Source organism: Carcharhinus amblyrhynchos, chromosome 12 (genome assembly GCF_965287045.1).
Source record: "Carcharhinus amblyrhynchos chromosome 12, sCarAmb.v2.hapA, whole genome shotgun sequence".
In the NCBI taxonomy this organism is placed as follows: Eukaryota; Metazoa; Chordata; class Chondrichthyes; order Carcharhiniformes; family Carcharhinidae; genus Carcharhinus; species Carcharhinus amblyrhynchos.
Window position 1 is genome coordinate 31,179,341 of NC_137335.1, and position 24,926 is coordinate 31,204,266.

Genomic DNA, 24,926 nt, shown 5'->3' on the forward strand with positions numbered 1-24,926 from the left:
TGTGTCAGGTACCCATCTTTATGATTTGCCCTACTTCAGGAGTGACTGGCTTCGTAAAATTCCATTTAACTTGAGTGAGATAATGCACATCCAGAATGTCATTCAGAAATATTCTGAGATTTTCAAAGATGTACTGGGTATATTGTTTGCCACTACAGTTAAGTCGCTTGTAGATTTTCAGGCTTTTTCAATCCCAGGACAGCACCCTATGATGTGAAAGGCAAAGCGGCAGAATAAACTAGGCTTGTACTCGTTAGAGTTTAGAAGAATGAGGGGAGATCTCGTTGAGACGTATAAGATGATGAATGGGATGAATAGGATAGAGGTGGAGAGACTCTTCCCGCTGAAAAAAGACAGTAGGACTAGGGGGCACAGCCTCAAGATAAAGGGGAGGCGGTTTAGAACGGAGTTGATTCACCACTCAAAGGGTGGTGAATCTCTGGAATTCTCTGCCCATTGAAGTGGTGGAGGCTGCCTCGCTAAATATTTTTAAGAAGCGGGTTGATGGGTTCTTGATAAGAGAGGGGATTAAGGGTTATGGGGAGAGGGCGGGAAAGTGGAACTGAGCCACGACAGATCAGCCATGATCTTATTGAATGGCGGGGCAGGCTCGAAGGGCTAGACGGCCTACTCCTGCTCCTATTTCTTATGTTCTTATGAAATTGAAGAGACTTGGAATCATTGACTTCATTCAATTCTTGTTGTACAGCTCCAACCATTCCTGTTCTTAAAAGTAATCGTATTGTGCACATATGTGTAGATTTCAAACTTATCATTAATTGGGCCTCCAAGATGGATGCTTACCTGTTGCTGTGAGTGGAAAATCTGTTTCAATCCTTGCAGGAGGCAAAATGTTTTCAAAACTTGTGTCAGGGGGACTGGCAGCGTAAATACGTTTAATTATGGGGATAGGGCCTGTGTAGGACTGTTGTCAGTGCAGGCTCAATGGGCCAAATGGCCTCCTTCTGCACTGTAGGGATTCTGTGATTATTCTTCTATGATTCGAAGTGTTTGAGAGACGCTGCTGTGCCTGAAATGTAGAAGGAACAGAATGTGGAATATTTGGGTCACAAAGTCACAGTACAGGGTTTGTCCCTGGGGGAAGACTAAATCAGAAGTACAAAGATCAGCACAGGAACAGGCCCTTCAGCCCTCCAAGCCTGTGCTGATCATGATGCCCTAACTAAAGAGTCAATTACTATGGGGCACAGGTTTAAAGCGCGAGGGGCAATATATAAAGGAGAAGTACGAGGCAAGTTTTTTGCACAGAGAGTGCTGGGTGCTTGGAACTTGCTGCCAGGGGAGGAAGCAGATACAATAGTGACTCTAAAGGGCATCTTGACAAATACTTGAATAGGATGGGGATGAAGGGCCCTGGAAGGATAGGGTGTTTGAGTTAAGTCGGGCAGCATTGTTGGTACAGGTTTGGAGGGCCAAAGGGCCTGTTCCTGTGCTGTGATTTTCTTTGTTCTCTTTATAAACTAGGAAAAACTCTTCTGTCCTTACTTGGACCATATCCTTCTATTCCCTCCCTAATTACATACCCATCTTAGTTGCCTCTTAAATGTGCCTGTTTCCATCACCACCTCTGGCAGTATGTTCCAGGCACTCACCACTCTGCGTGAAAAACTTCCCCTGGGCATGTGCCTTAAACTTTCTCCCTCTCACCTTGAATCTGTGCCTCCTTGTAATTGACACTTTCATCCTTGGAAAAAGCCTCTGACTATCCACCCTGTCTATGCCTCTCATAATTTTATAGACTTTCATCAGGTAGTCTACAAAAGTGAAAACAATCCTAGTTCATTCAACCCCTACTCAGAGCCAACACTGTCAAGACCAGGGAGCACCCTGATGAACCTCCATTTCACTCTCTCCAAAGCTTCCACGTCCATCTGATAATGTGGTGACCAGAACTGCATGCAATACTCCAAATGTGGCCTAACCAAGGTTTTATATAGTTGTAACATGATTTCCCAACTCCTGTTCTCAGTGCCAGGCTGATGAAGGCAAGCATACCATATGCCTTCTTAATCTCTTTGGCCACCTGTGTTGCCACGTAGAGAGAACTGTGGACCTTCACACCCAGATTCCTCTGTATGTTAATGTTCCTAAGGATTCTGCCATTTGCAGTGTATTTCATACCTAAACTGGATCCTCCAAAATGCATCCATGTCCGGATTAAATGCCATCTGCCATTTCTGTGTCCAAGTCTCCAATCTATCTATATCCTGTTGAATCATCTGACAATCCTTGGCACCATCAGCAATTCCAGCGATCTTCATGTCATCCACAAACTTGCTAATCAGATCACCCACATTTTTCTTCAGATGATTTATATCTGCTACAATTAACTCTGTCTTTTATAACCAAGGAAGTTCTGTGTCCATTTGGCCAGTCCATCCCAAATCCCATGTAATTTTAGGTTTTGTGCCAGTCTGCCATGAGGGACCTTATCAAACACCTTACTAAAGTCCATATAAAATACATCCACAGCCCTTTCCTCATCAATTTTCTTTGTCACCTCTTCAAAAAACTCAATAAAAGAAGCTCCAAACCCCAGAAGTTTGTTTGAGCTTAGATCATTTCTGGGCATGATAAAATACTACAGGAAGTTTTTGTCAGACTTTTCAACAGTATTGGTGCCACTGTATCTACTACTTCATAAAGAAACAAAATCGAAGTGGGGGCCAGCACAATGGAAAGCTTTCAGGTATGTGAAAGCGCTGCTACAATCAGCTAATCTGCTGTTTCATTTTGATCAAGAGAGAGAACTCATTCTCTAATATGATGCCTCACCGTATAGCACTTGGGCAGTACTCTTTTTCATGTGATGAAGGACAGATTAGAAAAACCCATTGGTTTTGCACCACATAAGCTGACAATGGCTGAGAAGGAATATTCACGGTTAGACAAGGTTTCATCATTAACTTTATGGCCGTTCATTTACTGATGTACAACCACATTTTTTTCAATGAATCTAAGTGCATTCCTCCCATGGTCTCAGTGAGGATACATCACTGGTTCTCACATTGTAAACCTACCAGTATAACATAGTGTGTTGGGCAGAGAAAGACAATGCAAATGCAGACATGTTAAGTCATCTTCCTTTACCAAACTTGCCAACCAAGATATTTTTTCTTCGAGACAACTTTATGAGAAACTTTTGCATTCTCTAGTGAATGCTAAACAGAAAGGCAGTGGACAGACTAGCACACTGCTGTATCCCAGGTGAAGAGATTCTTTATGCAGGCATAGCCTACGGTTATAGGGGATGATGAATTGAGACCATATATAAAGTGGAAAGATGAGCTGAGTGTGCAAGATGTTTGTAACTTTCGAGAGCCTGGAGTGGTCATCCAGCCCCTGGTCATTCACAAGTTTTGGATGAAATTCATGCAGCTCACCCAAGTGTCTCCCGAAATAAAAAGTTAGCTAGGTTATATGTTTAGTTGCCTAATATGGATCATGATTTGACAAACAGAGTGAAATCCTGTTCTGAGTGTTGGACTAACTAAAAGATTCTGCTGCCAACACCTCTGCATTTGTGGGAGTGGCCTGATCATCTGTGGTCTTGACTTCATGTGGACTTTGCAGGGGCTTTCATGGGTAATATGTTTCTAGGCATTGTTGATGCACATCATGAGCAACATTACGATAGAGAACATGTCTATGTTTGCATTGTACGTCACATTTTTGCAACTTGTGATTTACCTAATTCTCTTTTTTCTGAGGGAGGGGTAATATCCATAGAATCCCTAAAGTACAGAAGGAGACTATCTGGGCCATCGAGTCTGCACCGACTTTCCGACATTGCATTTTACCTATGCGCACCCCCCCCCCAACTCTATTCCCATGTCCCCGTGCATTTACCATTGTTAATCCTGTGCAACCCCCCTCCAACTCTATTCCTGTATCCCCATGCATTTACCATGGTTAATCCACCTAACCTACACATTTCATTTAGATAAATGCGAGGTGATGCATTTTGGTAGATTGAACCAGGGCAGGACTTACTCAGTTAGTGGTAGGGCATTGGGAGAGTTACAGAACAAAGAGATCATGGGGTACATGTTCATAGCTCCTTGAAAGTGGAGTTACAGGTGGACAGAGTGGCGAAGAAGGCATTCAGCATCCTTGGTTTCATTGGTCAGAACATTGAATACAGGAGTTGAGATGTCTTGCTGAAGTTGTACAAGACGTTGGAATACTGCGTACAGTTCTGGTCACCCTATTATAGAAAGGGCATTATTAGACTAGAAAGAGTGCAGAAAAGGTTTGCTAGGATGCTACCGGGACTTGTTGGTTTGATTTATGAGAAGAGGCTGGATAGACTGGGACTTTTTTCTCTGGAGCGTAGGAGGCTGAGGGGGATCTTATAGTGGTCTATAAAATAATGAGGGGCGTAGCCAATATCTGGGCAGCACGGTAGCACAGTGGTTAGCACTGCTGCTTCACAACAGTGGAGAGTTACAGAGCAAAGCGATCAAAAAATAAAGAACAAAGAAAATTACTATGCAGGAACAGGCCCCTCGGTCCTCCAAGCCTGCACTGACCATGCTGCCTGACTTAAGTAAAACCCCCTACCCTTCCGGGAACCATATCTCTCTCATCTCATCCTATTCATGTATTTGTCCAGATGCCCCTTAAAAGTCACTACCGTATCCACTTCCAACACCTCCCTGGCAACGAGTTCCAGGCACCCACCACCATCTGTGTAAAAAAAAAAAAAATCTGCCTTGTATATCTCCTTTAAACCTTGTCCCTCGCACTTTATACCTGTGCCCTCTAGTAATTGACTCTTCCACCATGGGGAAAAAGCTTCTGACTATCCATTCCATCCACGCCTCTCATAACCTTGTAGACTTCTATCAGGTCACCCCTCAACCTTCGTTTCAGTGAGAACAAACCAAGTTTCTCCAACCTCTCCTCATAGCTAATGCCCTCCATACTAGGCAACATCTTGGTAAATCTTTACTGCACCCTCTCCAAAGCCTCCACATCCTTCTGGTAGTGTGGTGACTAGAATTGAACACTATATTCTAAGTGCGGCCTAACTAAGGTTCTATAAAGCTGCTACTTTACACCAATTTTTAAACTCAATGCCCCAGCCAATGAAGGCAAGCACGCTGTATGCCTTTTTGGCATACGGTTGCATTACACTTTCAGTGACATGTGTACCTGTACACCCAGATCCCTTTGCCTATCAATACTCCTAAGGGTTCGGCCATTTACTGTATATTTCCTATTTGTATTAGACCTGCCAAAATGCATTACCTCACATTTGTCCAGATTAAACTCCATCTGCCATTTCTCTGCCCAAGTCTCTAACTAATCTGTATCCTGTGATGGTCCTCATCGCTATCCGCAAATCCGCCAACCTTTGTGTCGTCCGCAAACTTACTAATCAAACCAGTTACATTTTCCTCAAAATCATTTATATATATTACAGCACTGATCCCTGAGGAATGCCATTTGTCACAGCCCTCCATTCAGAAACGCACCCTTCCATTGCTACTCTCTGTTTTCTTTGACCGAGCCAGTTTTGTATCCACCTTGCCAGCTCACCTCTGATCCTGTGCGACCTCACCTTCTGCACCAGTCTGCCATGAGAGATTTTGTCAAAGGCCTTACTGAAGTTCATGTAGACAACATCCACTGCCCTACCCTCATCAATCATCTTTGTCACTTCCTCGAAAAATTCGATCAAGTTAGTGAGACGTGAGCTCTCCTTCACAAAACTGTGTTGCCTCTCACTAATACGTTCACTTATTTCCAAGTGGGAATAAACCCTGTCTCGAAGAATCCTCTCCAATAATTTCCCTACCACTGATGTAAGGTTCATCAGCCTGTAATTACCTGGATTATTCTTGCTACCCTTCTTAAACAAAGGAACAACTCCTTGAAAGTGGTGACACAGGTTGAAGAAGGCATTCAGCATGCTTGGTTTCATTGGCCAGAACATTGAATACACGAGTTGGGGTGTCTTGTTGAAGTCGTACAAGACGTTGGTAAGGCCACACTTGGAATACTCTGTACAGTTCTGGTCACTCTATTATAGAAAGGATATTATTAGACTAGAAAGAGTGTAGAAAAGATTTATTAGGATGCTACCGGACTTGATGGTTTGAGTTATAAGGAGAGGCTGGATGTACTGGGACTTTTTTCTCTGGAGCGTAGGAGGCTAAGGGCTGATCTTTCAGAGGTCTACAAAATAATGAGGGGCATAGATCAGCTACATACCGAATTTCTTTTCCCAAAGGTAGGGGAGTCTGAAACTAGAGGGCATAGGTTTAAGGTGAGAGGGAAGAGATACCCAAATGTCCAGCAGGGCAATTTTTCCACACACACAGTGGTCAGTGTGTGGAACAAGCTACCAAAGGTGGTAGTAGATGTGGATACAAATTTGCCTTTTAAAAAGCATTTAGACAGTTACATGGGTAAGATGGGTATAGGGGGATAATGGCCAAATGCAGGGAATTGTGAGTAGCTTAGGGGTTTAAAAACAAAGGAGGCATGGACAAGTTGGGCCGAATGGTCTGTAAACCTCTGTGATTCTAATTAGTCAGATACAATTTCCCTTTCATGAAGTCATGTTGACTCTACTTGATTAGATTATGATTTTCCAAATTGGCTGCAGTTATGTCCTTAATATTGTTTCAACATTTTCCAACATTCAAATGTTAGGCCTGTTAGCGCGAGTGGGCGAAACGACCACTACGGACTCAGGGTGAAATTCAATAACAGCACAGCTTTATTTTCTTTTTACGTCAACGGAGAAGCACAGTCAGGACGTACAATCGGACTGTCCCGAAAGTGCTCTAAAGACTCCCCCACAAGGGGCTACAGTTATACCTGAACTTCACGTTTCAAATGCTAATCCTTTATTTACCTTATTTGACTTCAGCCATCCTGTTTCGATGTTTTCGAGTGTTGGAGCAATTGTTTTAAGCGTGTGTTAATCGTTTTTGTCTGGTTGGTTATCAATGGTCTAGAATCTCTGGGGTTTGAACCATAGGTGTGTTATTGATCTTGAGGGGCCAGGGACGCTTCCTTAACTGTGTTAATTTTAGATGTCTCCATGGGTTGTTTGACTGGTTTAGAAGTGCTGATTTTGATGGGGTGGGGGTGTGTTCTTTAATTTAGTTCCTGTAGGTGCCATCCTGTCCAATTTCCCTTATGTGCTAGCCCTCATTTGCATTCTAAAAGCATGCTCTTGCCTACTGATCGGTGTCTGTTACTTTGTGATTTTAGTGGAGGGCTCTGAGGATAGCTTTAGTTTGCTTCCATCTTGTGTGCCCAATTTCATAAAATTTGTTGTCCGATAACAGTTCCCCCCTGTCGATCAGGAGCAGGCTTGTTCCGCCTCCCTCAGACCGATTTTCTTAACAAGTTTTATGTCTGGTGCTCCCTGCATTTGCACGCTGCAGTCGTACAGTTTAGGGGAGCCCCGGGTTTGTCAAATTAGGTGTATGCGGGAGAAGTCTTCCCGATTTGTTAATTGTCCCACATTGCCAATCATTCTAATTAGTTCCCTCCTAGTTTTGGTTTTCTTGCGCTGGCGGTATGTATAGCACATTATGACCCCCCAGGATATTGCCAGTATGAGTTGGATGGCAACCAGTATGTGCGAGATTATCCAGATCCAGTGGTGAATGTCTACACTTAGACCCCAGTCCCACACCCTCTGAACCCACGTCTGGCTCTGCAAGGCTGACTCTGTGTCATGCTCTAGGGTTTTGATATGTGATTGTAGCTGGTGGTATAATCGAACAGAGTGTCCCACTTTGAGACGGAGCTCTCTCAGTACTTCTGCTAAGTGTGGGATTGGAGCCTGTTCTGGCTCTCGGTGATATTTGAGGTCGTCTCTCAATGGGTCCGTGGCATTAAGTGTCAGGGTCTGTCTACTTCGGTTGTTATTGATGTGGACCTGGCCAATAGTGACCGGTCGGCGAGGAGTGAAGCAGAAGTTTGGGCTGGGGATCGGGCATGCCAGCCCGTTGTATACGAAGGATGTTCTTGTTGTGGCTACACAATACCTGCCTCGTCCTCCATATCCTGCCCGGGCAAAGTGTGGATCGGTGGGTGTAATTTCTAGGGTACAGCCCTGTGTTTTGTTAAACCCGCATTCCGCTGCCTCTCCTTGCCTCAGTGGGTGAGGGCAGATGGTTATCTCTCCCCTTTGCATCCCAAGAGGGAGGTACTGAACGTCACACCATGCCTTGAGATGGCCGTGCCTTCGGTTACTTCGGTTACTTTGGTTATATGGTAGCGGAGGGAGGTATTGCCTCTAACAACACCGATGTTTTCAATCTGGAAGATAGGGAATGGTCCCGAGTCTGGTGTAACTATTGGAATCAATAGGACCATCCCTACTCCCGTACTCTCGCTAACCTCGCAGTCGGGGATCACTGGATATACCTGTGTCATTCCTTTCAAGGTTCGGCTATCCAGCGCCCCCTTCTGATCTGCGAGTTGTGCTAGCCGGGTGCTGCCAATCCAATCGGGCACCTCCCCCATGTACCTGGTCCAAATTATGCCTCGATTGACCTATCATCCACTGACTGTACACATGGCACTGCCCTGTTGTATCCGGGCAGTGTTTTCTCTCTCTCTATCTATAAGGCGGTTAATGGTACGGGCGTGTGTTTCTAATATTGTGACTCCTTCTAGTTGAGTATGGGCACCCCTCTCTCCTAAAAGAGCCTGCTTGTCTTGTTGGGCTAGTGACCGTTGCAGGATATCTTTCATCACTCCCTTTAACTGTTCTATCTTATTATTAAGGCTCTGGATGTCAATTGAGTTAACCACGCTGGATGCGGTGTTTATCCCTGTGAGGATGTCATTGACTATACCCGTTTTGCTTCTGTGTGTGTGTGTGTGTGTTGTCTCTGTAGTGTGTTGCTCCCGTTGCATCGATAGCGCGCTTTGTAGTTTCTCTGCCCAGCATTTGGTGCATATCTCGTGTCTGTTCTGAACAGTATCCTGGCACCTGGATCCCTGAGATATCGATCAGAACAGGCACGATTTTGTGTCTCACGTTGTCATACACAATTTCTCCCTTGTTCCACAACACCAGTCCTCCCTCTGAGGATAGCTTTAGTTTGCTTCCATTTTGTGCGCCCAATTTCATAAAATTTGTTGTCCGATAACAGGCCAATCAGTCTATAGGAGCTTTTTGCCTTCCACACATTTTGAATAGGGGTGTCACATTGGCAGTTTTCCAATACATCAGGACTTCTCCAAAATCCAAGGATTTTTGGAAAATTACAACCAATGCATTCACTATCTCTGTAGCTACTTCTTTTAGGATCCTCCAATGCAAGCCATCAGGGAGGGCCAGGGGACTTACCTGCCTTTGAAGAACAAAGAAAATAACAGCACAGGAACAGGTCCTTTGGCCCTCCAAGCCTGCACCAACCATGCTGCTCGACTTAACTAAAACCCCCTACCCTTTCATGGACCATATCCCTCTGTTCCTATCTCAGTCATGTATTTGTCAAGACACCCCTTAAAAGTCACTACCGTTCCCGCTTCCACTACCTACCCCTGCAACGAGTTCCAGGCACCTACTACTCTCTGTGTAAAAAATCTGCCTCATACATCTCCTTTAAACCTTGCCCCTTAAACCTGTGTCCCCTAGTAATTGACTCTTCCACCCTGGGAAAAAGCTTCTGACTATCACTCTGTCCGTGCCCCTCATCATCTTGTAGACTTCTATCAGGTTGCCCCTCAACCTCTGTCGTTCCAGTGAGAACAAACCAAGTTTCTCCAACCTCTCCTCATAGCTAATGCCCTTCATACCAGGCAATATGCTGGTAAATCTTTTCTGTATCCTCTCCAAAGGCTCCACATCCTTCTGGTAGTGTGGTGACCAGAATTGAACACTATATTCCAAGTGTGGCCTAACTAAGGTTCTATAAAGCTGCAACATGACTTGCCAATTTTTAAATTCAATGCCCTGGCCGATGAAGGCAAGCATGCCGTATGCCTTCTTGACTAACTTCTCCATCTGCATTGCCACTTTCAGTGATGTGTGCCTGTACACCCAGATCCTTTTGCCTGTCAATACTCTTCTGCCATTTACTGTATATTTCCTATCTGTATTATACCTTCCAAACTGCATTACATTACATTACTTTAGTCGCATTAGTTTGTTTGATGCCACTTCTCCAGTGATGCAATGGTATTTAATTTCTCTCCTGTATTCTTTAGTACTGATGGAATATTCAAAATATCTTTCACCATAAAGACTGATGCAAAATACCTAACTCCTACCATTTCCTTGTTCTCCATAACAAGCTCCCCAGATTCATTTTCTAATGTGCTTATGTTCACTTTGACCCCTCTCTTCTTTTTATATATTTAAATAAGCTCTTATTGTCAGTTTTATATTCCTCACTAGTTAGCCCTCAGTTTATTTTGTTGTCTAGAACATTAGGCACTTCGACCAGTTGATACTAAAACTCGATTACCCAGATTCTGTAAATCATGAGATGAACAAAAGTTGAGAGTCATTTGCAATTCTATTAATTCAATTTTATTAAAGAAGCACAGTATCAAAACTCCATTAAAATAACACTGTCTATCTGAGACTTTGCTACTACCCATGCAGTTGAACATGGTCAGGCTGCTCCACTGAGTACAACTCTTTGTCTTTGCTGAACTCCACCAATTCTGATGAACTTGCCTCTGAACTCAGGGTCTTTGTTGCGAAGATTGGACTTGCACGGAAGAGGTTCCATCATCACTGTCTCTAGGTGTTCAAGTCTTTGTTGGGAATGACCTCCAGGTGTCTCTTTTCCATCCTTGTGGAAGGTTCTATGGCTACTGGGTAGGGTCGCGGCATCCAGTGGGGTTCCCTATTCCATGTGAGGAAGATGCCAGTAACACCCTAGATGTCCTCAGGTGCACTAAGTACACATAGCCCTTTCCAAATATGGTAACTGAGGTGCCAGTGAATCTGGTTGATATTGCAAAATATATATAACAATGTCCTTATTTGGTCAGGGTCGAGCACCTCCAGTCTCAGCTCTCAGAACAAGTCCAGAGTAGCCCTTGCATGCCTCTGTGTGTTTAAACTTTGCCTGTCCGAATTCCCATCAGGTCTAGTTGCTCAAGCTGTTGGCTGTGTTTAATTTAGATTGTCCAATTCTATTTCTGGCCTGGCTGTTCAGGCCTTTGGCCACATGGCCACAATTTCCTCTTTCTTTATTACCTTTATAGTTCTCCTTTTCTGGATTCTGGCTATCACTGACTTTTGCCTTCTCATATGCTTTTTCTTTCAATTTAATACTCTCCTTAATTTCCTTGGTTAGCTCTGATTGGTTGAGTCCTTTCCTAGAAACTTTCCTCCTTGGATACATTTTTGCTGGGAGTATGAATTACCTCCTTAAATGACTGCTACTGCTTGCTTACTGTCTTTCCTGCTAATCTATCCACCCAATCCACTTTAGCTAACTGTATCCTCATTTCACTGTTTTAAGTTAAGTTAAACATAGTTGTTTCTGACCCCAGTTTCCCAGTCTCAAACTGAATATTAAATTCTGTTATATTCTGATCATTACTTCCTAGGGGATATTTTATCCTGACGTCATTTATTAAACCTGCCTCATTACCATTACCAGATCTAAGAAAGCCTGTTTCCCTTGTTAGCTTCATGACATATTACTCCGGGAAACTATCCATAGTGCATTTTATAGATTCTTTGTTGTAGTTATCCTTTCCAACTTGATAAAGTTAATCAACATGAACTATAAAATCACCCATAATTATTGCTCTATTCTTTTTACATGTTCTTATTATTTGGTGATTTATACTCTTCCCTACAGTATTTGGATTTTAGGATCTAATCTGTATTTGTATCTGTGTCATTGGTATCAATGTATTCTACAATCACTGGCTGTTCGTTCTCCCTCTCCAGAATGTCTTTTAGTCACTCTGAGACATTCTTAACCCTTGCACAGGGAGTCAACAAACCATCGTGGAACGTAGAACAATACAACAGAGGAACAGTGTTTTCCCCCACGATGTTGTGTCGAATATATCGCCAAGTTAAACTAATCCCTTCTGCCTGCCCTTGGTCCATATCCTCTTTTCCTGGCATATTCATGTACTTATCTGTGTAAAAAAAACTTGCCTCTCACATCTCCTTTGAACTTCCCCCTTGCACCTTAAGCGCATGCCCCTAGTATTTGACATTTCAACTCTGGGAAAAAGATTTGACTGTCAACCCTATCTGTGCCTCTCCTAATTTTATGGACTTCTGTCAGGTATTCCCTCAGCCTGAACTGCTCAAGACAAACAACCCTAGTTTGTCCAGCCTCTCCTTTTGGCTCATACCATCAAATTCAGGCAACACCCTGATAAATCTCTTCTGCACCCTCTCCAAAGTCTCCACATCCATCCTGTAATGTGGCAACCAGAATTGAACGCAATACTTCAAGTGCAGCCTAACCAAAGTTTTATAAATATGACATCCTGACACTTGTACTAAGGCAAGCATGCCATAAGACTTCTTTACCAAGCTATCTACTGGTGTGGTCACTTTCAGGGATCTATGAACCCCAAGATCCTTCTACCTCAGTGCTGTTTAGGGTCATGTCATTAACTGTGTACTTACCCTTAATATTTGGGGCAGAATTTTACAGCCTTGCTTGTCCTGAAACCGTAAAATCCCAGCCAAAGTCGGTGGACCTTTCCATGGTCAGCCCCTCACTCATTCCAATTCCTGAAGTGGGCGGGACCCAAAGTTGGCAGACCTTTCCATGATCAGCCCTTCACTCATTCCGATTCCTGTAGCGGGCGGGACAGTAAAATTCCAGTCTTGATGTCCCAAAGTGCACCTCACCAAACACCGTTGCCATTTCTCACGGACCTCCAGCCAGGAAAAAAATCTTTTCACCACTACTGTCTGACTTCCACGGACAGGGCAATTCTGAATCCAAGTGGCCAAGTCACCATGGATTCCATGCATCTTAATCTTCTGGATCAGCCTACTATGAGGGACCTTGTCGAAAGCCTTACTAAAATATAGATAATATCCACTGCTCTACCCTCATCGATCACCTTTGTTGCCTCCTCGAAAAAATTAATTGTTAGTAATACATGACCTGCCCTGCATAAAGCCAATGCTGACTTTCCCTAATGCTTTTCCAAATGCACATAAATCCTGCCCTTAAGAATCCTCGCCAATAGTTTCACAAAAATTGATGCGAAACTCACCAGGTCTATAATTATCTGGATTATCCCTTTCTCCTTTCTTGAACAGAAGAACAACATTAGCCACTCGCCAGTCCTCCGGGACCTCTCCAGTGGCTAGCAAGGATACAAAAATCTTTGTCAGGGCCCCAGCAATCTCCTCTGTTGCCTCTTTCAAAGACCTGGTGTAGATCAAATCAGGTCCTAGGGAATTATTTGCCTTAATGCTTTCAGGAGATCCAGCACTACTCCAAGGGTACACCAAGCCAATGCAGATGCCTTGAGTCATATTCCTTCACCAGAGCTGGGTGGACCCCCCAACACTACCAGAAGAGATAAGATTTTCTGGGCATTTTGCCACTGTCTGTTCAACAGATTGAGTACTGGACTAACAGAAACCCATTGTTGTCGAAGATGAAACAAGTGATATTATCTGATGGCAGAATGAGAGAGCTTCAGAGGAAAGATGCCGTATCAAATTAGGAAAGACGAGCTTAGTTGTGACGATAGCATAATTCTCTGGGGATTGTGAGTGGTCATTCCAGGCCAGGAAGAGAATTACATAGTACTCACCTGGGTCTGCCCATGTTGAATATGTGGTGACCTAGAAATTATCATTATCATGAAAGAGGTAGTGTTGGGCAAGTTAATGGGGCTAAAGGTAGATAAGCCTCCTGGTCCTGATGGAATGCATCCCAAGGTACTAAAAGAGATAATGGGAGAAATAGCAAATGCACTAGTGGTAAGTTACTAAAATTCCCTGGATTCGCAGTTGTTCCTACTGATTGGAAAACAGCAAATGTGACGCCACTGTTTGAAAAAGGAGGTAGACAAAAGGCGAATAACTATAGGCCGGTTAGCTTAACTTCTGTAGTAGGGAAAATGCTTGAATCTATTATCAAGGAAGAAATAGCAAGACATCTGGATAGAAATTGTACCATTGGGAAGACACAGCATGGGTTCATGAAGGGAAGGTCATGTTTAACTAATTTGGTGGAATTCTTTGAGAACATTACATGTACAGTTGGCAATGGGGAACCTGTGGATGTGGTGTATCTGGATTTCCAGAAGGCATTTGACCAGGTGCCTCACCGAAGACTGCTATATAAGATAAAGGTGCATAGTGTTACAGGTAACGTATTCGCATGGTAGAGGATTGCTTTCTGTTAGTTAACCAAAGAGTGGGGTAAATGGGTGTTTTTCTGGTTGACGATCTGTGACTAGTAGTGTGCCTCAGAGATCAGTGTTGGGACTGCAGTTGTTTACGATTTACATAGATGATTTGGAGTTCGGGACCAAGTGTAGTGTGTCAAAATTCGCAGATGACAGTCAGATGGGTGGCAGAACAAAGTGAGCAGAGGATGCTGAAAGTCTGCAAAGGGATAGAAATAGTCTAAGTGAGTGGGTGATGGTCTGGCAGATGGAGTACAATGTTGGTAAATGTGAGGTCATCCATTTTGGTAGGAATAACAGCAAAATGGACTGTTATTTAAATAGTAAAAAATCGCAGCACGCTGCTGTGCAGAGGGACCTGGGTGTCCTTGTGCAAGAATCTCAAAGAGTTGGTTTGCAGGTGCAGCAAGTAATTAAGAAGGCAAATGGAATTTTGTCCTTCATTGCTAGAGGGATGGAAGTTAAAACAGGGAGGTTATATTGCAGCTATATAAGCTGCTGGTGTGGCCACACCTGGAGTATTGTGTACAGTTTTGGTCTCCTTACTTGAGAAAGGATATGCTAGCACTGGAGAGGGTGCAGAGGAGATTCACTAGGTTGATTCCGGAGATGAGAGGGTTGACTTATGAGGAGAGACTGAGTAGACCAGGGCTATACTCATTGGAATTCGGAAGAGTGAGGGGAGATCTTATAGAACTACATATGATAATGAAGGGAATAGATAAGATAAAAAGCGGGATGTTGTTTCCACTGGCAGGTGAAACTAGAACTAGTGTGCATAGCCTCAAAATAAGTGGAAGCAGATTTAGGACTGAGTTGAGGAGGAACTTCTTCACACAAAGGATTGTGAATCTGTGGAATTCCCTGCCCAGTGAAGCATTTGAGGCTTCAAATTGTCAACCAGATAAACACCCATTTACCCCACTCTTTGGTTAACTAACAGAAAGCAATCCTCTACCATGCTAATATGTTACCTGTAACACTATGCACCTTTATCTTATATAGCAGTCTTCGGTGAGGCACCTTGTCAAATGCCTTCTGGAAATCCAGATACACCACATCCACAGGTTCCCCATTGCCAACTGTGGGTCACATGACTCTCCCTGAGAGGACACTTTCTGTTAGTTAACCAAAGAGTGGGGTAAATGGGTGTTTTTCTGGTTGACGATCTGTGACTAGTAGTGTGCCTCAGAGATCAGTGTTGGGACTGCAGTTGTTTACGATTTGGCAACGGTAAGAATCTCGGTTACCTGAGTTACTTTGCTCCACAAGGAATAAACCATCACCGGACACTCTGAATTATTGATGGACTAATGTAAAATAATTCATTATCACTAATAGAATAGAATCCCTAGAGTGCAGAATGAGGCCATTCAATCTATCGAATCTACACCAACTTTCCGAAAGAACATCTTACCCAGGCCCAACACCTGCCCTATCCCCAACCCTGCCTATTTACCATGGTCTATTGATCTAACTTACACCTCTTTGGGCACTACAGGGCAATTTAGCATGATCGGTGCACTTGTCCTGCACGTCTTTGGATTGTAGGAGGAAACTTAGTTAGGCTGCACTTGGAATATAGTCTTCAATTCTGGTTGCCACAATACCAGAAGAATGTGGAGGCTTTGGAGAGGGTACAGAAAAGATTTATCAGGATGTTGCCTGGCATGGAGGGATTAGCAATGAGGAAACGTTGAAGAAACTTGGTTTGTTCTCACTGGAATGACGGAGGTTGAGGGGCAACCTGATAGAAGTCTACAAGATTACGAGGGGTATGGACAGAGTGGATAGTCAGAAGCTTTTTCCAAGGGTGGAAGAGTCAACTACTAGGGGGCATAGGTTTAAAGTGCAAGGGGTAAGATTTAAAGGAGATGTATGAGGCAAGTTTTTTACACAGAGGATGGTGGGTGCTTGGAACTCTCTGCCGGGGGAGATAATGGAAGCGGATATGGTAGTGACTTCGAAGGGGCGTCTTGACAAATATATGAATAGGATGGGAATAGAGGTCCCTGGAAGGGTAGGGGGTTTTAGTTCAGTCGGGCAGCATGGTCGGTGCAGGCTTGGAGAGCGGAAGGGCCAGTTCCTGTGCTGCAATTTTCTTTGTCCTTTGTTGGAGCACCTGAAGGAAATCCATGTAGACACGGGAGAATGTGCAACTCCACACAGTCACTCACCAAGGCTGGAATCGAACCCGGATCCCTGGCACTGTGAAGCAGCAGTGCTCACCACCGTGTGATTTTGTTCTTTGTTTCTTTGTGTCACCATGCAGCTTTAACAATTGTATAATTTAATTAATCCAGTGTGTAATAAGGGACTTAAAGGGGCAAGGAAGTAGTAGTTAACCCCTTTAAGGACAAGCCCTTTTAAGAAGTGTCCTCTCAGGGAGAGTCATGTGACCCACAGGTCCAATCTGGAAAGGAGTTGGGAATTCACTGGGACATATTGGACTTTGTCCCATCATTTGGATCCTGGAACTGACCACAGAAAGACCTTTTAAAGCACTGTTGTTTATAGTTGTAATGACTCGTTGCGTTTTCTAAGTTAATTGTTGGAGCCAATCATTAAAGTTATTGCACAAATTGTTTCACTTCAGAAATATGTCAATGCCTAACAAAGATTTCCAAGCGTATTATTGTTATTAATCTCCATTTCTTTTGAAATGCCCATTATATCGGTCAGTATTCTGATCGAACTTACACATCCAAATTGGATGCTGACTTTTTTTTTGTTTCATTTCAATTTCTATTGAGACTTTTCCCTTTCATTATAAAATCTTTTTGGAAATTTTTCAGAGTTAATGAGTTACGTGACCCGTCATATCAATACCGAGTGGACACAAGCAACTTCCAGGTGACCAGTTTTCCATTCTTAATAGCTCATAAATACAGCTCAGATAAACTTCATGAATATATGGAAGATGTTTTTCAGCAATTAGTTTTTACATTATAGTGTGTACATTAATTACATTAATTTACATTATAGTGACTGCTACAGACTGAAATACCATAGAATCATAAACCCCTACAGTGCAGAAAGAGGCCCTTCGGCCTATCGAGTCTGTACTGACCACAATCCCACCAAGGCCCTACCTGCATATCCCTACGTATTTTACCCACTAATCCCTCTAACCTACACATCTCAGGACACTTGGGGCAATTTTAGCATGGCCAATCAACCTAACCCACACATCTTTGGATGTACGTATAACAGTAAGGGTTTGCTGGTAATTTGATTCTATAATAGTTAATAGACTATGCAAATAAAAAGCTGCATTTGGACATGGTATTAAAATTATCTTTGAAATTTTAGCTTGAGTTCCGATTCAGGTGCACAATTAAAGGGTCATATAGGCATACAAACTGCTGTATGGGAAAGTGAACTTCGATCTATTACGGTGATAATTTTTAAAGTTCATGGGACTGACTCACAAGGGAATGAGTCTGCCAATTTATGCTGATCAGTGTCTGCTGAAAGAATTTGGACAAATTGCATTTGGTCTAACCTCCCCCCCCGGCCCCCGATATGCTTTCACCCCAAGAGCTGTATCTATTTCCTTCTTGAAAACAGTGTTTTGGCCTCTACTGCTTTCTGTAGAAACAAATTCCACAGGCTTACCATTAGCTGGGTAAAGACATTTCTCCTCATCCTAAAAGGTTTACTCCTTATTCTTAGATTATGACCTCTGATTCCTGACTCCTCCACCATTGGGAACATTCTTTCTGCAGCTACCATGTCTAATCCTGTTAGAACTTTATTGGTTTCTAAGAAACCCCCCCTCATTATCCTGAACTCCAGCTTTTATAATCCTACCTAATTCAATCTCTCTCAGTACGTGAGCCCGCCATCCCAGGAATCAATCTGGTAAACATTCACTGCACTCCCTCTGTGGCAAGAATGTCCTTCCTCAGATAAGGGGACCAAAACTGCACTCAATCTTCTAAGTGTAGCCACACCCAAACCCCATATAATTGCAGCAAGATATCCCTGCTCCTGTACTCATCCTCTTGCTAAGAAAGTCAACATACCTTTTGGCAAGGTCCCTCATGGTAGGCGCATCCAGAAGATTAAAACGCACGCGATCCATGGTGACTTGGCCTTGGATTCAGAACTGGCTTGCCCTTAGTTGTCAGAGCATAGTGATGGAAGGGTGCTTTCCTAGCTGGAAGATCCATACTGGGACCTCTGCTGTTTTTGATATCTATAAGTGACTTGGATGAAAATGTAGTGGGTGGGCTATTAAGTTTGCAGACATTACAAAGATAGATGGTTGTGGATAGTGTAGAAGGTTGTCAAAGCGAGATATAAATCAGCTATGGGCAGAGAAATGGCAGATGGAATTTAATCCAGGAAGTGTAAGGTATTGCATTTTGGGAAATCAAGTGTTAGGCTAAGTATACAATTAATGGCAGGACCCTGACAGCATTGAGGGATCTTGGGTTTCAAATCCATAACTCCCTGAAAGTGGCCACACAAGTAGATAGGGTGGTAAAGAAAGTATATATCATGCTTACCTTTATTGGTTGGGGCATTGAGTACAAGAGTCAGGATATCATGTTGCAGCTTTATAAAACTTTGGTTAGGCCGCACTTAAAGTATTGCATTCAATCCTAGTCACCACATTACAGGAAGGGTGCGGAGGCTTTGGAGAGAATGCGGAAGTGGTTTACCAAGATGCTGCCTGGATTAGAGAGTAGGAGCTATAAGGAGAGGCTGGACAAACTAGGTTGTTTTCTCTGGAATGGTGAAGGCTGAGGGGAAACCTGATAGAACTTATGAGAGGAATAGATAAGGTTGGGACTCAAAATCTTTTTCCCAGAGTTGAAATGTCAAATATATGCCCTTAAGGTGAGAGAGGATAAGTCCAAAGGAGATGTGAGGGGTAATTTTTTTTAACACAGAGAGTGGTAGGTACTGCTGGGGGTAGTAGTGGTGCAGGCAGGTATGATGGGGACTTTTAGATAAGCAGCTGAATATGCAAGGAATAGAGGAATATGGTCTAAGGGCAGCAGAAGGGATTAGTTTAATTTGGCGTCATGTTTGGCACAACATTGTGGGCGGAAGGGACTGTTCCTCTGCTGTACAGTTCTGTGTTCTATTCCATTTCTATACCATTTGTTTTATCGCATGCTGCACCTGCATGCTTACGTTCAGTGTACGAAAACATCGCAATCTCATTTCACATTCCCCTCTGTTGTGGGAAATTTACCACCGGACCCAGACTTGGAGGTTCAATAAGACAGTTTTATTTCGGACACAAAGCTTCGGGAGAAAGCACTGGTACTCTGCAGTACTTGGCAGCTACCTTCTCAATCATACAATGGCAGTTGATCATTTTTATACCTTTCAGACAATAAGCAGTCCAGACATTGGCTGTTTCACACGTCGTTATAGTTTAGTAGACAGATCGTGGTGATCGATAGTTAACACATCGTTACAGTCAAACAGGTACAGACGTGGACAGTGAACATATCATTGTTCATAGAATGGATACATTTCCTCTACCAATGACTGGTTTTGATCAATACATTCAGTGATTGGTTTTTGTTGTATGTTTTTGTTGTTTGATTTATGTTCCCATCTAAGACTGATCCTATTATCAGTCTCTTTTGTCCTGGGTCTGCCCTTATCTTTAAAGTGCCCCAAGCTCTGACTAGCTTCCTGCAGCATTTCAGTTACTGCATGTTTTAACTTTAAGTGACTGTGCTAAAAGCTCGTGCCTGTTTGATGTCTTTCCCAGGTAACCATTTTGTGTGCCAGGTAACCATTTTGTGTGCCAGGTAACCTTTTCTTTATTTTCCCCACTTCACCCTCTCATAGAATCATAGATTCTAGATAATAATCTGCCTTCCTGTTTTTGCTACCTCAGTGAATAACCTCACATTTACCTACATCATACCGCTGTCCACTCACTTAGCTGCAAATTTGGAGAAATTGCTTTTAGTTCCCTCATCTAAATCATTGATATTTATTGTGAATAGCTGGAGTCCTAGCACTGGTCCCAACGATACCCCACTAGTTATTGCCTACCATTTGGAAATAGACATGTTTATTCCTACTCTTTGTTTCCTGTCTTCCGAATATTTTCTCATTACAGTACACCCAATCCTTACAATAATGCCTGTAACAATGCATTCTACACCCTCTCCTTTCCTTCTCCCCTATGCATCTTCGTCTGCATAGTGCACAAGAAACAATATTTTTCACTGTATCCCAATTTGTGTGATGATAATAATTGTATTATAATTCTATGTTTCCAAGAAGGAGTTAGATATCGCTCTTGGGATGAAGGGATCACAGGATATGGCTGGGGGGGGGCGGTGTTCAATCCTATCAATTTCTCTAATGGCATTTCCCTACCAATAATAATTTCCTTCAGTTCCTCTCTTTCGATAACTCCTGTGTTCTCCAGTATTTCTGGTATGTCATTTGTGTCCTCTTTGTGAAGACAGAACCAAAGTATGTATTTAGTTGGTCAGCCATTTCTTTGTTCCCTGTTATAAACTGGGAAATTTTCACAAATCTTTTCTCACCACATAGTAAGCAAGCTTACTCTTGTACTCTCTTTTCCCCTTCTTAATCAATCCCTTGGTTCCCTTGGCTGAATTCGAAACTGCTCCCAATCCTTAGGCCTGTTGTTTGTTCTGACCAATTTGTATGCCGCTTGCTCGGATCTAGTACTAATTCCATGTCCAATCATCATCAGAAACAGGTTAACTAGTTATTCATTTACCGTTTATAGATTTTGTTGTGTTTTAGGCAATTGGCATGTTGACTAATTAACATTAGTGTCTAAATCAGGAAATAATTGGTTATCAAATGCTTTGGGACATTCTGAGGACATCTCTGTGGACTGTATAAATGCAAGTGTTTTGTAGGATTTAAGTGTTCTATTAAAAAAAATATAAACTTGCTTTGTTATAAGAAGAAAATGTCTTTACATTTCATTTCATTTTTGCTACTGTTCTATAGGGAATGAAGATTTTCTTCTTGATAGTGGGTTCCTTGTATATATTATACCTTGTTTTCCTGATTGTGAGGGCCTGCTCTGAGCTGAAAAATATGCCATACTTTGGTACGTGTAATTTAATGCTGCATGAAACTCCTAAAATATTGTCTTATTTGAAATGACTGAGAATAGTCCTGGTTGCAAAAGGGATTATTACAGCTTTATGTTAAACATAAACCAAGTTCATGTTAACCTATACGGCCTGAACTTTGTACTCCCCGTCTTCCGATCTGCAATTGCAGGGGCGAGATAGTGGTCCTAATTTAGTATCCTGGCACTGATATGGGGTACATTCAGCAATAGCTATTTGGACACCAATGAAGTAGAAGTTGGTTTGAATTTTCCTCCAGTTAATTGGATATTTCCTTCTTTTCCATTTGCACATTAGTGGAAACAATTTTTGACTGTTTACTGACAGTAACATCCTCTGATTTTGTTCATCCCATTACCAGTGGCTCTAATTCTCGGCACAACTTCCATTTACCATATTATTACTACTCAGTTATTGGGGGTCCCACTGCAACAAGTTTTGTAGAAAATGCTGTAGTGCTCCTCCCTGCACCTTTCCCACTTCATCAACACCTTTTCCACAACTCTCAGTGTACACCAGGGTGAGGAGGTATTGGCACATCTGGGAGAGGGAGGAGTGCAAAAGACTTCCTGGTCATGGAGACACAGAGCCAAACAGTGCAGAAAAGGCCCTACGGCCCACTGAATCTGCACTGACGATATCTACCACTAAAGGTGTGTTAATCCCATTTTCTTACACTTGTCCCATATCCTTGAAGATTATATTTCAAGTGCTCATCTAGATATTTTTAAAGGTTGTAAGGTTTCCAGCCTCGATTACCTTCCCAGGCAGTGCATCCCAGATTTTCACAACTCTGAGTGAAAAAGTTTTTTCTCAAATCTCCTCTGAATCTCCTGCCCCTTACCCTAAAACTATGCCCCCTCATGATTGACCCCTCAACCAAGGGGAATAGTTGCTCCCTACTTACCCTATCCCCCTTAGCCTTCACTGCTCTAAAGAAAGCAATCCAAGCCCATCTAGTCTTTCCTTATAACTCAAATGCTCCATTCTTGACAACATCCTGGTGAACACGCATCTGTATCCACCCTAGTGCAATTGTTTCTTTCCAGTAGTGAGATGACCAGAACTGCACACAGTACTCCAGTTGTGGGCTAACCAATGCTCTGTACAGCTCCAACATTACCTCCTTGCTCTTATGTACTCTATACCAACACTGATGAAAACAAGTGTTCCCAATGTCATCTTAACTATCTCACTCACATGATCTGCCGCCTTTAGGAATCTGTAAATAATTATTCCAAGATCCCTCTGTTCCCCTGAGCTCCCCAGTGTCCTGCTATTCATTAAATACTGTCTCATCTTGTTTCTTCTTCTGAAGTGCACGCATCAGCGTTAATCTGCCACTGCTCTGCCCATCTGGCCAACCCATCTATATCTTCCTGTAACCTATAACCATCTTCACTATTAACTACCCAACCAATCTTAGAACATAGAAAAACTACAGCACAAACAAGCCCTTCGGTCCACAAGTTGCGCCGATCACATCGCTACCTACTAGGATTACCTATAACCCTCAATCCTATTAAGTCCCATGTACCCATCCTTAAAAGACCCCATCGAATTTGCCTCCACCACCACCGATGGCAGCCGATTCCACTCACCCACCACCCTCTGAGTGAAAAACTTACCCCTGACATCTCCTCTGTATCTACTCACCATCACTGTAAACCTGTGTCCTCTCGTAGCAACCATTTCAGCCCAGGGATAAAGCCTCTGAGAATCCACCTGATCAATACGTCTCAACATCTTATACACCTCTATCAGGTCACCTCTCACCCTTCGTCTCTCCAAGGAGAAAAGACCGATCTCCCTCAACTTATCCTCATAAGGCATGCCACCCAATCCAGGCAACATCCTTGTAAATCTCCTTTGCACACTTTCAATAGCTTCCACATCCTTTCTATAATGAGGCAACCAGAACTGAGCACAGTACCCCAAGTGGGATCTGACTAGGGTCTTATAAAGCTGCAACATTATCTCCTGACTCCTAAACTCAATCCCTCGATTGATGAAGGCCAGTACACCATACGCCTTCTTAACCACATCCTCTGCCTGCAAGGCCGATTTAAGAGTCCTATGAACCCAGACTCCAAAGTCCTTCTGATCCTCTACACTGCTAAGAGTCTTACCCTTGATATTATACTCCTTCATCCCATTTGACCTGCTAAAATGGACCATTACACATTTATCTGGGTTGAAGTCCATCTGCCAGTTCTCCGCCCAGTCTTGCATCCTATCTATGTCATGCTGCAACTTCTGACTTATAACATAGAACATTACAGTTGCAACATGATGCTGCGACTCCAAACTATCCACAACACCACCAACCTTTGTGTCGTCGGCAGACTTACTAACCCATCCCTCCACTTCCTCATCCAGGTCATTTATGAAAACGACAAACAGCAAGGGTCCCAGAACAGATCCCTGAGGCACTCCACTGGTGACCGATCTCCATGCAGAAAAAGACCCATTTACCACCACTCTCTGTCTTCTGCGGGCAAGCCAATTCTGGATCCACAAGGCAACAGCCCCTTGGATCCCATGCCCTCTCACATTCTCAAGAAGTTTTGCATGGGGCACCTTATCGAACGCCTTGCTGAAGTCCATATAAACCACATCTACTGCTCTTCCTTCGTCAATGTGTTTAGTCACATTTTCAAAGAGCTCAACCAGGCTCATAAGGCACCATCTACCTTTGACAAAGCCGTGCTGACTACTTTTGAGTGTACTAAACTTCTCTAAATGTTCATAAATCCTGTCCCTCAGGATCTTCTCCATCAACTTACCAACCACTGAGGTTAGATTCACCGGTTGGTAATTCCCTGGGCTATCCCTATTCTCTTTCTTGAATATAGGAACCACATACGCAATCCTTCGGAACCTCTGCTGACTCCATTGATGACGTAAAGATCATCACCAGAGGATTTGCAATCTCTTCCCTCGCCTCCCACAGTAATCTGGGGTATATCCCATCCGGTCCCAGCGACTTATCTATCTTGATGCTATTCAAAAGTTCCAACACATCCTCTTTCTTAATGTCCACATACTCAATCTTTTCAGTCCGCCGCAATCTTGCAATACAACCACACAGATCTTTTTCCACCGTGAATACCGAGGTAAAGTATTCATTAAACACCTCTGCTATTTCTACCAGTTCTGAACAAACTTTCCCACCTTCACATTTTATAGGTCCTATTCCTTCACATCTCATCCTTTTATTCTTCACATATTTGTAGAACGCCTTAGGGTTCTACTTAATTCTACCTGCCAAGGCCTTCTCGTGACCCCTTCTGGCTCTCCTAATTTCCTTCTTAAGTTCCTTCCTACAAGCCGTATACTCCTCTAGATCCCTAATATCGCCTAGCTCTCTGAACCTACTGTATGCTTTTCTTTTCTTTTTGACTAGGTTCGTTACAACTTTCGTGCACCACGGTTCCCGTAACCTACCAAACCCTC

At 43.1% G+C, this 24,926-nt stretch overlaps 1 protein-coding gene across 3 annotated transcripts in view; it reads left to right on the forward strand.

The window, feature by feature from the left end:
* The window catches only part of tmem181 (transmembrane protein 181), a 214,792-nt gene that overhangs the window by 120,643 nt on the left and 69,223 nt on the right, over positions 1-24,926 (forward strand). For all 3 annotated transcript variants that reach the window (XM_080200317.1, XM_080200318.1, XM_080200319.1), the window contains 2 exons: positions 17,166-17,223; positions 21,343-21,445. In XM_080200317.1, coding sequence (XP_080056443.1) covers positions 17,166-17,223; positions 21,343-21,445 — 161 coding nt within the window. The remainder of the gene's footprint in view (positions 1-17,165; positions 17,224-21,342; positions 21,446-24,926) is intronic.